The following is a 13,168-nucleotide window of genomic DNA, read 5'->3' as shown; positions in this document are numbered from 1 at the left end:
GTGGCCCGCCGCTAGAGGGAGTACGGGATTACCGAGGGGGTGCGGGATGCTGATGCTGAACTGGCCAAGCTGGGAGGGAAGAAGAAAGGGAGGGGAGGGGAGAATCGAGGACGGACGGCCTAGCCAGGCCAAGAATGCAATTGCCCCGGTGGTGGGAGCTGGGAGACCCCTGTGCTTGGACGGGACAGGGTCGGGGGACACGCAGGATGAGCCCCGCGACCACTGGCACATTCTTGCTGACAGGTTAGTGGCCTGCGCGCGACGTGGAGGTCCCGGGGCCAACAGGCCGCCGCCTCCCCCTCCCCCGCTCGGGTTCCGGGCGCCTGGGCGCGCCCTTTGGGCACCAGCCTCTCTTTCTGTCCCGGACCCCACCGTACCCCTCCTTCAGTACACCCTGTACCCCACTTTCCCGGCCCAGCTTCTCTCTTCCCAGGCTTGACCCCTGGCCTTTTTTCCTCTCCGCGCCCCCGCGGGCCCCTCCCTGCTCTGCGGGCGCAGAAATTCCATCTCCAATTCCTGTTCCCAACATCCCCCTCCCCGCCCAGCCCCAGGGTAGTCCTCTCCCGATCCCTGCAGCAAAGAGCTGGGGGTCGTTGCCTGTTTTTCTGGGGGGGGCCGTTTCCCCGCGATTGGGCTCTGCGGCCGGGATGCGAGCCAAAGGAAATGGGTATCAAGCTGCGTCCCCGCTACACAAACACATCTTTTCTCCTTTTCTTGATCGTGATAGAGAACACAAAAATTTGACATTTAAAACACCGAATTTCCCCCTCCTGCTAAGTCCATTTCTCGGTGGCAGAAATCTCGGTTTTCTTCGGTTTTACGGAGCAGGGAAGCGGAATCCTGAAATGCTGGGAACTACACAGGGCGTTCAGGTCAGGGTTAACGGCGGCTGGAGGCCAGAGATGCTGCCGCACCAAGTGCGCTATTTCCAGAAACCAAAACCAATTTAAAACAGCTGTGGATGCTTCCAATGTGTTTGGCGGGCTTCAGAGGCTCCCAGCTACGGACTTCTGGTGGCGATTACGAGGTTTACACAGAGATCTTGCTTCCCCTGCAAGGTTACATTTTCCTAAATCTTGTAGGGTGAATGAATGCGTTTAGTCACGGCAACCGCACGTTTAATCCTTTCCAGCGGGTTGCCGAGATTCGGCCACAAATATTTGCGTGCATTTGTACTATCAACATATATATTTTATGTCAAGGAAAATTGCAGCGGCTGATAAGACGCTACAGTACTGATGAGGAAGGATGCTAAATAAAACCTTAACGCAGGTTCCCATCTAAGCGCCTCAGTGTTAGGCGCTTGGGAAACTGACAATCTGTTGATGATCTTAGTAAAACAAATTTAAGTTAAAAGGGAAAACCAAATTGTCTACAGCTGAGTTAGGTTTCTGAAACACAGATGAAACTCTTTCGTATTTGAAGAGCAAAATTGAGCACATTTTAGTAACATTGCTACGGATTATTTTATACTTGGAGGATCAATAAGAATTTGACTTATTGTCGTAACAACGTTGCAGACACCGCACTTTAAAAGCGAGCCTTTCTAGGAATAAACAAAACTGTAGCCCATTTCCTGAGATTTTACTTTTCATTAGAGATAAAATATCCACTATCCGGAATATGAATGAATGAAATGCAGCTTTTTAACAAAGACATTTTCGTAGGAAGTTGGGTGAACACAATTACACTTTTTAGAAGTGCCTTGTAATTTAATCTTTAGGATGTTCACTCTCTTCTGCAAGATAGAATAATTCCAGGATTTCTTATGCTTGGTAGAGTACTGTTCTGATGACCGCTGTCAAATTCTTAGCAGTTTTATTTGTTTAAATTCGAAAGTTACTTCACCTAGTTAACTGAGACATTATTTTTCTAAAAATTGAGATTTAAAACCAGTGTAGATGAAAAGTAGGAAAAATTAAAGTTCAAAACTCCATCTTAAGACTTTAAAAGTTTGAACAAGTTCAAACCAATTTGATTTTTTCTTTTCAAAATGTTAACCAGGACTTTTTAAAAAAACGTAATTAGTACTTTACTATAATAAAAGTAATTTCAGGTCATTGTACCAAATTCAGGAGAGAAAACCTTAGAAAAGTCTAAAGAAGAAAAGGTCACCTGTAACCTCTTCACCCTGCAATAACACCAGTAAACATTATAGAGTCTGCTTTTTCAGACGTTCTCTATGCATATATAGGTATCTATACTGTAAATATTTTTCATAGGATTGCAGATACTTTCTAAATGTTAAAAACAAGATCAAATTAATTCTTTTCGATTATTTTCTTTCCAAAGAGCCTTTAAATGTTAAATAACATTAAGTTTGCAGAGCTTTCTTTCAAGGAAATAATATTAACTAACTTTTTAATTAAAATTTTAAATGAACAACGTTAGTACATAAATATTTAAAACCAGAAAACTGAGAAGAATTTTCTCTGGTCTCACTGTTTCTAACATATTATAGTTTTTTTATTCTTCTACATATGAAAATATTTTCACTTTGCTTAGAAATAGAATTTTCTAAGGGGAAAAAACAGCATCAATAAATAAGTGATTTAGATAAAATCTTTTTGGTATCCAAAAAACAAAACAATATTAAAAATAAAACAGAAAGATAACATTAATAGAGCAATACTTTAGGCAACATTTTTGTGTTGTCTAGAACAACAAAAACTTTCAAAACCAAAAATAAAATAAAATTAATAGATAAGAACTTTAAACATATTTTGGATATTTAATATCTACGTGAATTTTGGATTTTCTCAGATATTTATTCCTGGTGTTGACTATTTCTGCCCATTTTGCACAGGGTTGCATATACAGCAAAGAGGAGTTAATGCATATTATTTATTTTATCAAATAATACCTGGGCTTTGTATTTAGACATTTTACCTATTTTTATGAGAGTTTGCTGTAGATCTACGAAGCTGCTGATTTAACACCCATATTTAACTTCTAGTAGGGTAAGAAAATCGTATTTCAAAACAAAGTGGGATTTTCACTTGTTAGATAATAACTAGACTTTCTCTTTGGATATTTTACCCATTTAATGAAAATTTGCCATGTATCTATAAAGCTGTTGAATTTACCTTATGTATTTAGCTTAAGTCCTAGGGTTTTAGAAAAACTATTTCAAAACCAACTAGAATTTTCACTCATGAAAGAGTAATTGCACTTTTTCTATTTGGACATTTTACCCCTTTTTAATGACAATTTGCTATAGATCTATGAATCTGCTGACTTATCACATGTATTTGGCTTAATTTCTAATATGATAGAGAAAATATATTTCTAAGCGAAGTTAAATTTTCAGTTGTCAAATAATAACTGGACTTTCTATTTGGACAACTTATTCATTTTTAATGACAATTGCTATGGATTTACGAACCTGCTGACTTACCACCTGTATTTGGCTTAAGTTCTAGTATGGTAGGGAAAATTTATTTCTAAGCAAAGTAGAATTTCCAGTTGTCAAAGAGTAAGTGGACTTTGTATTGAACATTTTATCCATTTTTACAACAGTTTGCCATAAACCTAAAAGCTGTTGATTTGCTTCTTGTATTTTACTTAACCTATAGTATGGTGGACAAATTGCATTTCTAAGCAAAGTGGCATTTTCACTTGTCTCACAGACATTGAAAATAAGGGATAGCACCAGAAAAAACTGGTTAGAGACAACTTCAAAGAAATAAAGATAACATGTATCCAGTTTCCAACACTAGTTTTCCACTGGTGAAAATCATGCAGTACACAAAATATGGAAGCAGTGAAGAAATCCTGACTTGTTAAAACAAATTCCCAAGTCAAATATTCAGATTGTTTCTTATTCTAATAAGTGCCATATTTATAGATCACATTGTCTCCAGAATACCCACCCGCCTTCTTCCTTTTTCTTTTTTGCTAATTTTCCATACTCTACCCGAATCCTTTCCTTAAAATTCACCCTTCCATATTCTCTAAACATCTAAATGCATATTCTAACACTTATTTCCTACCCTTGGTGTAAAGAAATGACTCTAGGGGAATTGATGATATGGGTTTATGTGTTCGTTAGAAATTCTTGGGCTGGAGGGGAGATCACTTTTACACTTCACTCCATTTTAGTCCAGAGCTTCACAGAAATGTCAATATGATGACTGTTTTCTTTCTATCCCTCTCAGCCTCCCCAGCAGAGTCAGACAGACAGACAGACAGACAGACATATGTGAGGGGCATACATAGACTAACACACACTCCATTTAGGCTTTTTCTAAACTTCGGAATCCAGTTCTTCAGTCTGTTATCTCCCTGATTTCCAGAAATATTAAGCCTAAAGTAGCAGTACAAGAAACAAACAACCAAAAAAAAAAAAAAAATGAAGAAGAAAAAGCCAATGTTTCTAGGTATCAACAAGTCTTTTCCAATGGATGTTTCTGATTCAAGTTTTCATGTTGGTAGGATCAGATAGAGTCTCAATGCTCTTAAATGCTGTTTCACATGGATTGCTTCCAAGCCGAATTCTCTCTTCATAATTCCCAGTGTTTTAAATGTTGTACACAATGTAACCATATTAAAGACAGTATTAAGTAAAAAACAAACCTCCAGTTTCCACAGCAAGACACTGGAACAACCATTTCCATTGATGTTGTATCCCTTCTAGTCTTTGTTCTGTATACATAAATATTTTTATATAATTACAATTTTAATATGTATAGATTTCTTGCACTTTGTTTTGAAAGGTAAGTTAATCCTGCTTTCTGCAAAGCATTTGTCAAGGATACAGGATGTTCTTGTGTATGAGGTGGTGTGCAGATTAATTAGCAGTATTGCTGTGTGAGCGGTAGGCAGACTGAACCAGCACCGGTGAGATGTATGTGTTCTTGGGTTTGGTTCAGGGTATTATCCCTGGTTAAGGATCATAAGTCTTTGCCCTGAGTTTTCTCTTCCTCAGCGTTTGTATGAATAAGTTTGATGAAGATCTAGGAGGCTTGCTTTAAAATCCAAGGATGAATTGAAAAGGGATAGCTGTTAGAAATTGATAACAATTTAGAGTTAACATGGTTTTTAAGTTGGCTGCAATGCTGTGCTGAAAGCAAAGAATATTTTATAGTAGTAAATGCATCATAATTCATTGGTATGAAAGTATGGAAATGACTTTGTATGGTGACAGTTCTTTAGGAAAATGAAGGTTAATATGAACCAGTGGCATGATGTGGTTGCAAAAGAAAAAGAATTAGTTAGCTTCTGGTAGTAGTATAGTGTCCATATGTCACAAACATTAATAGTACCCTGCTCTAATCAACCACACCTGTAGTACTGTGTCCATTTCTGGCTGTCACATTTAAAGAGAGATTTTGACAAATTAGACCACTTCCAGAGCAGTCGATGGGGATGTTGAAGGGTCTGGCAATCCTGTCATGGGAGGTATCTTCACAGGATCTGGAAGTGTTTAACTTGATAAGACAAAACAGTCAACATGAACTCTCTGATGTTTGCTTCGGAAAGTAGAACTAGCATTGGTGGGTTAAAGGTACAGATAGATTTCAACATGAGGCCTTCCTAACATTGCAGCTCAACAAAACAATCAACTTTATTTATTCTGTTCTTTAAATATCAGAAATATTCACCTTTCTTGCAATGAATATTTAACTTGAAGGCCATGATAACATTTTAGTGTAGACCTGAAAGATATTTGTGATGAGAACATTTTATTTTTTCTGATAAACTGTCTAAATAGCCCTGTGTGTTGCAAGTTCATTTGTTACAGCTTGAAAATAGCTGCAACAGGGTAATTTAACACACACCCTGCTATCTCTCCCATTCTATTTCAAACATGAAAACCTGAGAAGAAAATGAAAGATTCCTTTTCCCCCTGCAAAGTGTCTTAACTTGCTTAATTTGCTTCCTAGAATTACTCTTTCCTGGAATTTCTTGCTCTGTCCGAGCAGGCTACTGGGGCTGAGTGACCGTGGATGCTGAGGGTACCTAGGGCTAGAGGGGGCAGGCTGGCTGCTGGGGCTCAGCTGCCACTTCTCCAGAGGGAAATAGGGTCCATTCTGCAACCTCCCCTCCCTTGTGATATATCTCCCTACAAAACTTAACAGTTAAAATTTTTAGCTTTTACATAGCAAAATAAAATATTTTTATCAAATGTTTTTAACTTCTGTCCGTTTCAGGTTAGCCTGGTTTCTGCCTGGCTTAAGGGCACATTCTTAGTATCTCAAACATGTCTTGAGGCAGATTTTTCTTTCCTGTATGGTGATCTGCCTATTGATTGTTTATTTTGGTTACTATATCAAACTTTGAAAATATGATTTCTTAAAATGAATTTGTGGAGTGCATAAGACTTCCTTACAGGACCCCTTTTGTGAGTAGTTTTGGATTCACAGAAGCTATTTTTATACCCTGGAGTTTCTAGTTCTTGCAAATTAAGAAGTCCAATGAGAGAGGTGAAGGAATGATAGAAAAATTCTTCTGTCATATTTTCTAACTTTTCCCTGCAGCTTTCACTTCTGCCTCACACTTAGAACTTTCTCCTCCACTCCAGTTGTTAGGTCAGAAATGCAGTCACTTTCACTCTGACTGTATGAAGTATATTTCTAATGTTGAACAACTTTCTCTTTTCCTTATTCTCTCTTTTATAAAAGGGCCTTGTGCACTTTTGTGGGATTGTAATAATGCAAACAGCAATTTGCAATGGCTTGCATCCCTGTTGTTGAAGATGCCACGGGCGTTCTTGGGCTGAGTTCGTATTTCCAAGACAGAAAAGCTCAAAGATGAGTTTCTGGCTTGTCAACGCTCAGCTGGTCTACAGGCGGCTACTTGTAATTCCTTGAATGCAGTGCTTGCTTGCTCTGGCTCCGGCTCCCCTGCTTTGGAAGTAATAATCCCGTGTTTACATTTTAAAACTTAAAGAGGTTACCTTAGGAAATAAATAGGTAGCCTCGAAACATTAGTTGCTGGCGTGATTATTGTTATATTCTTGGAAACAATATGTTAGTAAAAGCTACAGTGCTGTTTTCTTCTTTGGTCACTCTTTGGTAGAATTTTTTCTTTTTTTTGTATCTTCATCTAAGAATTTTTATGCAATGTTTATGCAATAGCAGTTTAAGTGCATTTTATTATTTAAAAACCTCTCGTGTTTAGCACATTTCACTTTGTATTTAATTGTCTTAGACTAATCAATCTTTTGGAATGGATCTTTGGCATCCTGTACCACGGGAATCGCCACGGCATCTGTTGTGACATGTACGCAGACTTTCTTTTCTGATAAATGAAGCCGCTCATTTAAAAAATGTATAGGAGTTAGGCAGTCTGGTATAAATTCTTTCCCATTCTTTAGCTTTTCACTCGTTTGTCTGGTCACCACTTGGATTATTATGGAGATTTGGGGTTCAGTGCAAATTTGAAAGAAGAGATCACAGTAATTTTCTTACAGCAGTTAAAGTGGAATATTTGTTACCTATTTCTTCAGCAGTATGCATAGAAGGATAGTTGCTCTTTTACCCTGGAAAGCAAAATAAGAGAAAAAATAGCACTGAGGTTTTTTATTTCTCCTTCTTAGCAAATTCATGTTTCTTGCTGTGCAGTAAAATGACATTGGCTTTTCTCTTCTATGAAATAGTTAATCAGTGTAGCACTTTTAACATCTTTCATTTTCTGTAGTTACGGGATTGATTCTCATGAAATAACAGTACTGCAGAAGTGGAAACAGAACAGATTACTACACGTGCTTATCAGAATTTGAAATGTACATTATTTTTTGTCTAACCGTTTTACTGCTAGAAGTCTAGCTTACAGATATAATAGTGAAGGTGCTCAAAGATACGGATAAGGATTTTTATTATAGTATTGATAATCATAATGAAAAAAACTAGAAAAAAATCCTGGTTATCTTTACTAATTCGTAATTCTTTTTTTTTTTTTGAGACAGAGTTTTGTTCTTGTTACCCAGGCTGGAGTACAATGATGTGGTCTTGGCTCACTGCAACCTCCGCCTCCCGGGTTCAAGCGATTCTCCTGCCTCAGCCTTTCAAGTAGCTGGGATTACAGGCACCCGCCACCAGGTCCAGCTAATTTTTTGTATTTTTAGTAGAGACAGGGTTTCACCATGTTGGCCAGGCTGGTCTTGAACTCCTGACCTCAGGTGATCCTCCCATCTTGGCCTCCCAAAGTGTTGGGATTACAGTTGTGAGCCACCACACCTGGCCAGTAATTCCTTTATTCATTAATTTTTTTGAGTGTTGACTAGTTTTGAGACCCCATGCTGGATGCTGGGGAATACACAGCTCAGCTATCGTGGAAGTTTTTACACTAGTGGGGTTGACAAAGAACAGGGATTTTTTTTTCAAGATTATTTGATTAATCAAACATTTACACATATAAATGTGCCCTTAAAACTATGGTAAGTGCTACAAACATGACTAGAACTTGTAAGTAGAGGATTTGGCCAGTTAAGGGGTTTAAGGAAGGCTTTTCCAAGGAAGCACTCAGATCTTAAGGATGAGTAAATATTAGTAAGGAAGGACGGTATATTTGAGGTAAAAGGAAGACCTCTGTAGAGGCCCTGGGGCAGGTTTAATATGGTAAACAGAAAGTGCTAAAAGACGTCCAGTGGAGTTGGAGCAGAAAGAGAAGGGTGAGCACAATGTTAAATGAGGCTAGTGAGATCAAGGAACAAATTTTGCAGAACCTGGTAGACAGCCTTAAAGGGTTTAATCTTTATACTAAGAGCAATGGGAAAATCTTTGCAGGGATTTAACCAGGACATGATCAGGTCTGCATTTCAAAAAGAGCACTTTAGCTGTTTGTGAGGAAAAGGTTGGAGGGGTCAGAAGAGCTAGTTGTAGACTAGTTAGGCTGCTTTAGTAATTGAAGATAGAGATGATGACCTTGTGGGCTAGGGTGGTGATGGGGAGATGAAGATAGGAGAGATATTTTAGGGGGTAAAAAACAACAGGAGTGAGTGTTGCATTGAATTTGGTGCTAAGTTTGTCAGGAGAAGATTGCAAGGATGTTTTCCAGACTTCTGTCATCTACGTGAGGACAGATGGTGGTTCCACACACAGGATGAAGAAGGCTCGAATAGGATCAGTTTTTAAGGGAAAGATTATGGGTCCTAGTTTGGACAAGCTTAGTTTGAGGTGATGATAAATAAATTATGATTGAGACACATAGCAGAAAACAATGTAGCCTTAAAATGTGCTGTCATGGAAACATGTTCAAGATATATTCTAAGTGAAAACATGTGATCATATTATGCAAAAAAGAGCATGTTATGTGTTTTGTGTGTACGCACATAGAATATGGAAAGATGCCAAGACGATTAAGAGTAGATACGCTAGGCAGTGACATTGGTGGGATGGCAACAGGGATATGAGAGAGAATGTTTATATTTTGTATCTTCCTGGTTATACTATTGGAATGGATCATAGTACAATGAGAATGTATGGATTTTTATAATTAAGAAAATTAATAACAATTTAAAGCAAACATCCAATATGAGAATATTTCTTCTTTAGAGGTTACTTAGTTGGAAAGATCATGTGAGTGTTGTTGTATTTTTTATTGTGAACAGAAATTTTTCCTGCAGCTTTATATCCCTAACCCAACAGCTCCTGCATTTGGCTTTTTAATCCTTTTCCACTAGATTGCACTATTACACTAGATTTTACATTGCCTTCATACTGTTTTTTATTCTGCTTTTCACTAATTGTATTATTTTCACAATAGTCCAACATTGTGCAAATAAGGACATTAAATTGTAAGGGTGCATGTAACTGTTGCTTATATGCATTGTTTTTGTTAAAGTTCCCACTGGTGTTCCTGTTTCATCTGAGATATAGTACTGTTCCCATGAGTGGAAACCCAAACTTATCTTCTCTGGCTAGTTGAGCAAAGGAGCAGAAAATACCAAGAGAAGTGAAGAACTTTCCCTTCTCCATTAACTATTCTGTCAAACCAACACTTCTTATATTGAACGTTTAACTTTCCACTCAATTTTGATATTGTGGTTAATGCAGTTGAGTCTTGCTCACACATAACTTTTTGCTTTTGTTGCATTGTTTCCTCTAAATAAATATCTAAAAGCTTATGAGAGTCAGAATATAAATATCAATGTAATTCATATCTTATTACATCAGGCTTCCCTCAAAAGGGTTAAACTGCAGCCCTCAACTTGGCTGAGTGCAGAGAATGAGGACTGGCTGAGTTGCCATCCTTTTAGCCCTTGGGCAACCATGTAGTAGAGTTTGGTATGACTATTGCCTCTTCTGAGTAGCCTCTACTGTTGACTCTATAATATATTTCCATAGAATATCATTTTTCACATGTGTCATGATTGTGGAAAAAGTGAGAGTGCTGTATTATTATATAATGCCACCTGTAGTGATGATAGTTTTTTTTTCATTTGAAGATGTATTTTTTAAAATGATTGTATTTAAAGAAATCCTTCAAATTAGATGAAGAGTAAATGTAATAATAGTTTTTATTTTGGGGGGACATCGTTATATGCTAGACATTCTTCTAAAGTTCTTAAATATATTATGTCATTTAATACTCAACAGTTTGTCGTGATATGGGTACTATTCTATTCCAGATGAGGCGCAGAGACATTGAGTAACTTGCCCAATGGACAAAAATTAGGATTTGAACCCAGATACTCTGTCTGTAAAGATTGATGTTAAACACGACCTTTCTGCACTACAGTTTTATTTCACTCTAAAGTCTCTTATATCTAATTTTTTAGCTTCTTCTGGCATTCTTCATTTAAAACCTTGCTGTAACATTTCTTTTTTATTTCACTCTAAAGTCTCTTATATCTAATTTTTTAGCTTCTTCTGGCATTCTTCATTTAAAACCTTGCTGTAACATTTCTTTTTTATTTCACTCTAAAGTCTCTTATATCTAATTTTTTAGCTGCTTTTGGCATTCTTCATTTAAAGCCTTGCTGTGACATTTCTTTTAGGATTATCTTTTCCCAGCTCCTTTCAGAGGTTGGGGTAGACAGTCCTCCTCAGTAAAGCCATTTTTTTCCTCATAGGTTCCAAAACTTAAAGCTTTCTTCTTTCAACAAATTGTTTTTGTTCTTGTTTTGGTGCCCATAGTACATGAGATTAATTTCCACTGCACAGCAATAGCATAGTAATGGCGATGGGAACTTTGGTTTTCTATATGAAAAAATATATATAAATAAAAATGTATATATCATTTTGTGTAAGTACATTCTATGATTGCACAACAACAAAATCACCTAACAATGCATTTCTCAAAAAGTATCCCCATTATTAAGCAATGCATGACTGTATTTGGGGATAGTATTGATGTGTTCATGACATAGACTTTGCAGTCAGCCACGAAATGGGTTCAAAATTCAACTCTGCCACTTAGTAAACATAAGACCTGGGGTAAGTTAACATAATTTTCTTAAACTTGGTAGTCTCATTGTAAAATAGAGTGAATGCTACCTACTTCACATAGTCATTGTAAGGATTATATTAGTTAATATATATACAACCGTTACTGTAGTATCCAGCACTTAGTATTTAAGACATTGTAGCTAAAGAAGAGAAGTCATAGTGAACTTACACTTTTTAGAGAGAAAAATATAAAAACAATGTTTCGATGTAAGAAACAATTTTAAAAGAAATAAGGAGAATTACATAAAAGAAGGGAAGAGAAAAATGTAGAAGGTCAGGGAGCAACATAGCAACTTGGATGGGGATGGTAAGAGAAGGAAGGGGATGCAGGACACGTGAGCTATATAACTAACTTCTGAAAACAAAGTCTTCCATCCCCCTTACAGTGGAATATGAAAGAGACAGATGAAGTAGTGGACAGAGAAAGACTTGACAGTTTGGTTTTAAGGTGAGTATGATAATCAGATTAAATTTCATTTGGCATATCCTGCTGTTTACTTGGACAGTGATGTCTGAATAAGTTATTATTTATTATTTCCATTCCTTGATATTCTGATTAGCTCATCAGCAATCAGTCACTATTCACAGCTCTCCAATTACTTTTATTAAATAGCAATCCTCTCCTCCCCCAGTCAGCAAATTATTCAGGTTTGGGTAACAGTAATATCTCTTCAGAGATTGTTTGCCCCAGGCCAGATGAAATGTAGTCATGCTGCTAGAAGACTCAAAATGAATCATGGAATCTTAAGACAAACTTTAACTGTCATATGGTTTCTAAGGAAGGTGAAGGCATGCCAGCCACCTTTGGATTAATTTAGGCTTTGATGATTTCAAAGGGGGAACATTGAAAATATGATTAAATTATGTACAGTGATATCCTGGCTAATTGTGTGAATGCCTTCTTAGCTTGGGCTTTGTAAATGCAAGATACATATGATTCTTTGTTTCTGTGTTTATGAACCAGAGTAAAACTCACACCCAGATGTAATTGTAATGTAGATTACCATGAACCTGGTGAGCACAGTGGTGTTCTCTTCCTTTTAGGATTCCTGAGGATAGTCCAGTGTCTTTGGAGGAAGTTCAAGAACCGGTCTGTACAAGTCTGACACATCTTTACACATTAGATTTAATCTTGAAAAGTTGTAGGTAGGATAAATATTTTAAATATTGAGTCACATTTTTCCATCCTAGAGAAATTCATTCTCACATTAAGAAATGCATTGGTCCTTTTCTAATGAAAATTAAACTTAAAATACTAGCCTTTTTCAATGAGTACTCTGTACTTGTCAATGTACAGAATACAATACTTTTCTATACAAGAAGTTAGTCAAGTGGATCCATGATATTGGACACACAATTAAAAATAAATAGTTATTTCCCTATTATTAAAGTTTCTCCCTCAATATGTGGGACTTGGTTTAAGCACATCATTCGTGGCATCGTGTCTTGCCTTTAGTGATATTGCTTGGGGAGTAGAGCCATAAAACATTATCCTTTTATTGAGATTTATTGGACTTCAGTCTTCTGTGGTCAAAGTAGGACTTCATATGGATCAATACAAACTTTTAAAAAATGAACGTGCTCAAAAGCAGTGCTGGCCTTGAAATAGAGCAACGTCTGTGTGTTGTGTTTAAACTATTCTACCCTGCCTCTCTGTTTAAACAGTTGAGACACCAATTCAGTTTGCTTTTTGAATCCTGTAAAAGCCGACTAGGCTGCCCTTATACAGGACCTGGAAAGTATGAGCAATGATGCATTGATTCACGAGCCAAGGA

General features: G+C 37.2%; 1 protein-coding gene across 6 annotated transcripts in view; it reads left to right on the top strand.

The window, feature by feature from the left end:
* The first annotated feature begins 23 nt into the window (after positions 1-23).
* Positions 24-13,168, top strand: part of SGCE (sarcoglycan, epsilon) — a 71,575-nt gene continuing 58,430 nt past the window's right edge. For 4 of the 6 annotated variants that reach the window (XM_011955090.1, XM_011955089.1, XM_011955086.1 and 1 more), the window contains exon 1: positions 24-243. In XM_011955090.1, coding sequence (XP_011810480.1) covers positions 135-243 — 109 coding nt within the window. In that variant the 5' untranslated portion in view covers positions 24-134. The remainder of the gene's footprint in view (positions 244-13,168) is intronic. The other 2 variants (XM_011955084.1, XM_011955085.1) reach the window with 1 other exon arrangement.

Source organism: Colobus angolensis, unplaced genomic scaffold (genome assembly GCF_000951035.1).
Source record: "Colobus angolensis palliatus isolate OR3802 unplaced genomic scaffold, Cang.pa_1.0 Scaffold394, whole genome shotgun sequence".
NCBI lineage: Eukaryota > Metazoa > Chordata > Mammalia > Primates > Cercopithecidae > Colobus > Colobus angolensis.
This window is presented reverse-complemented; position numbering and strand designations above follow the sequence as displayed.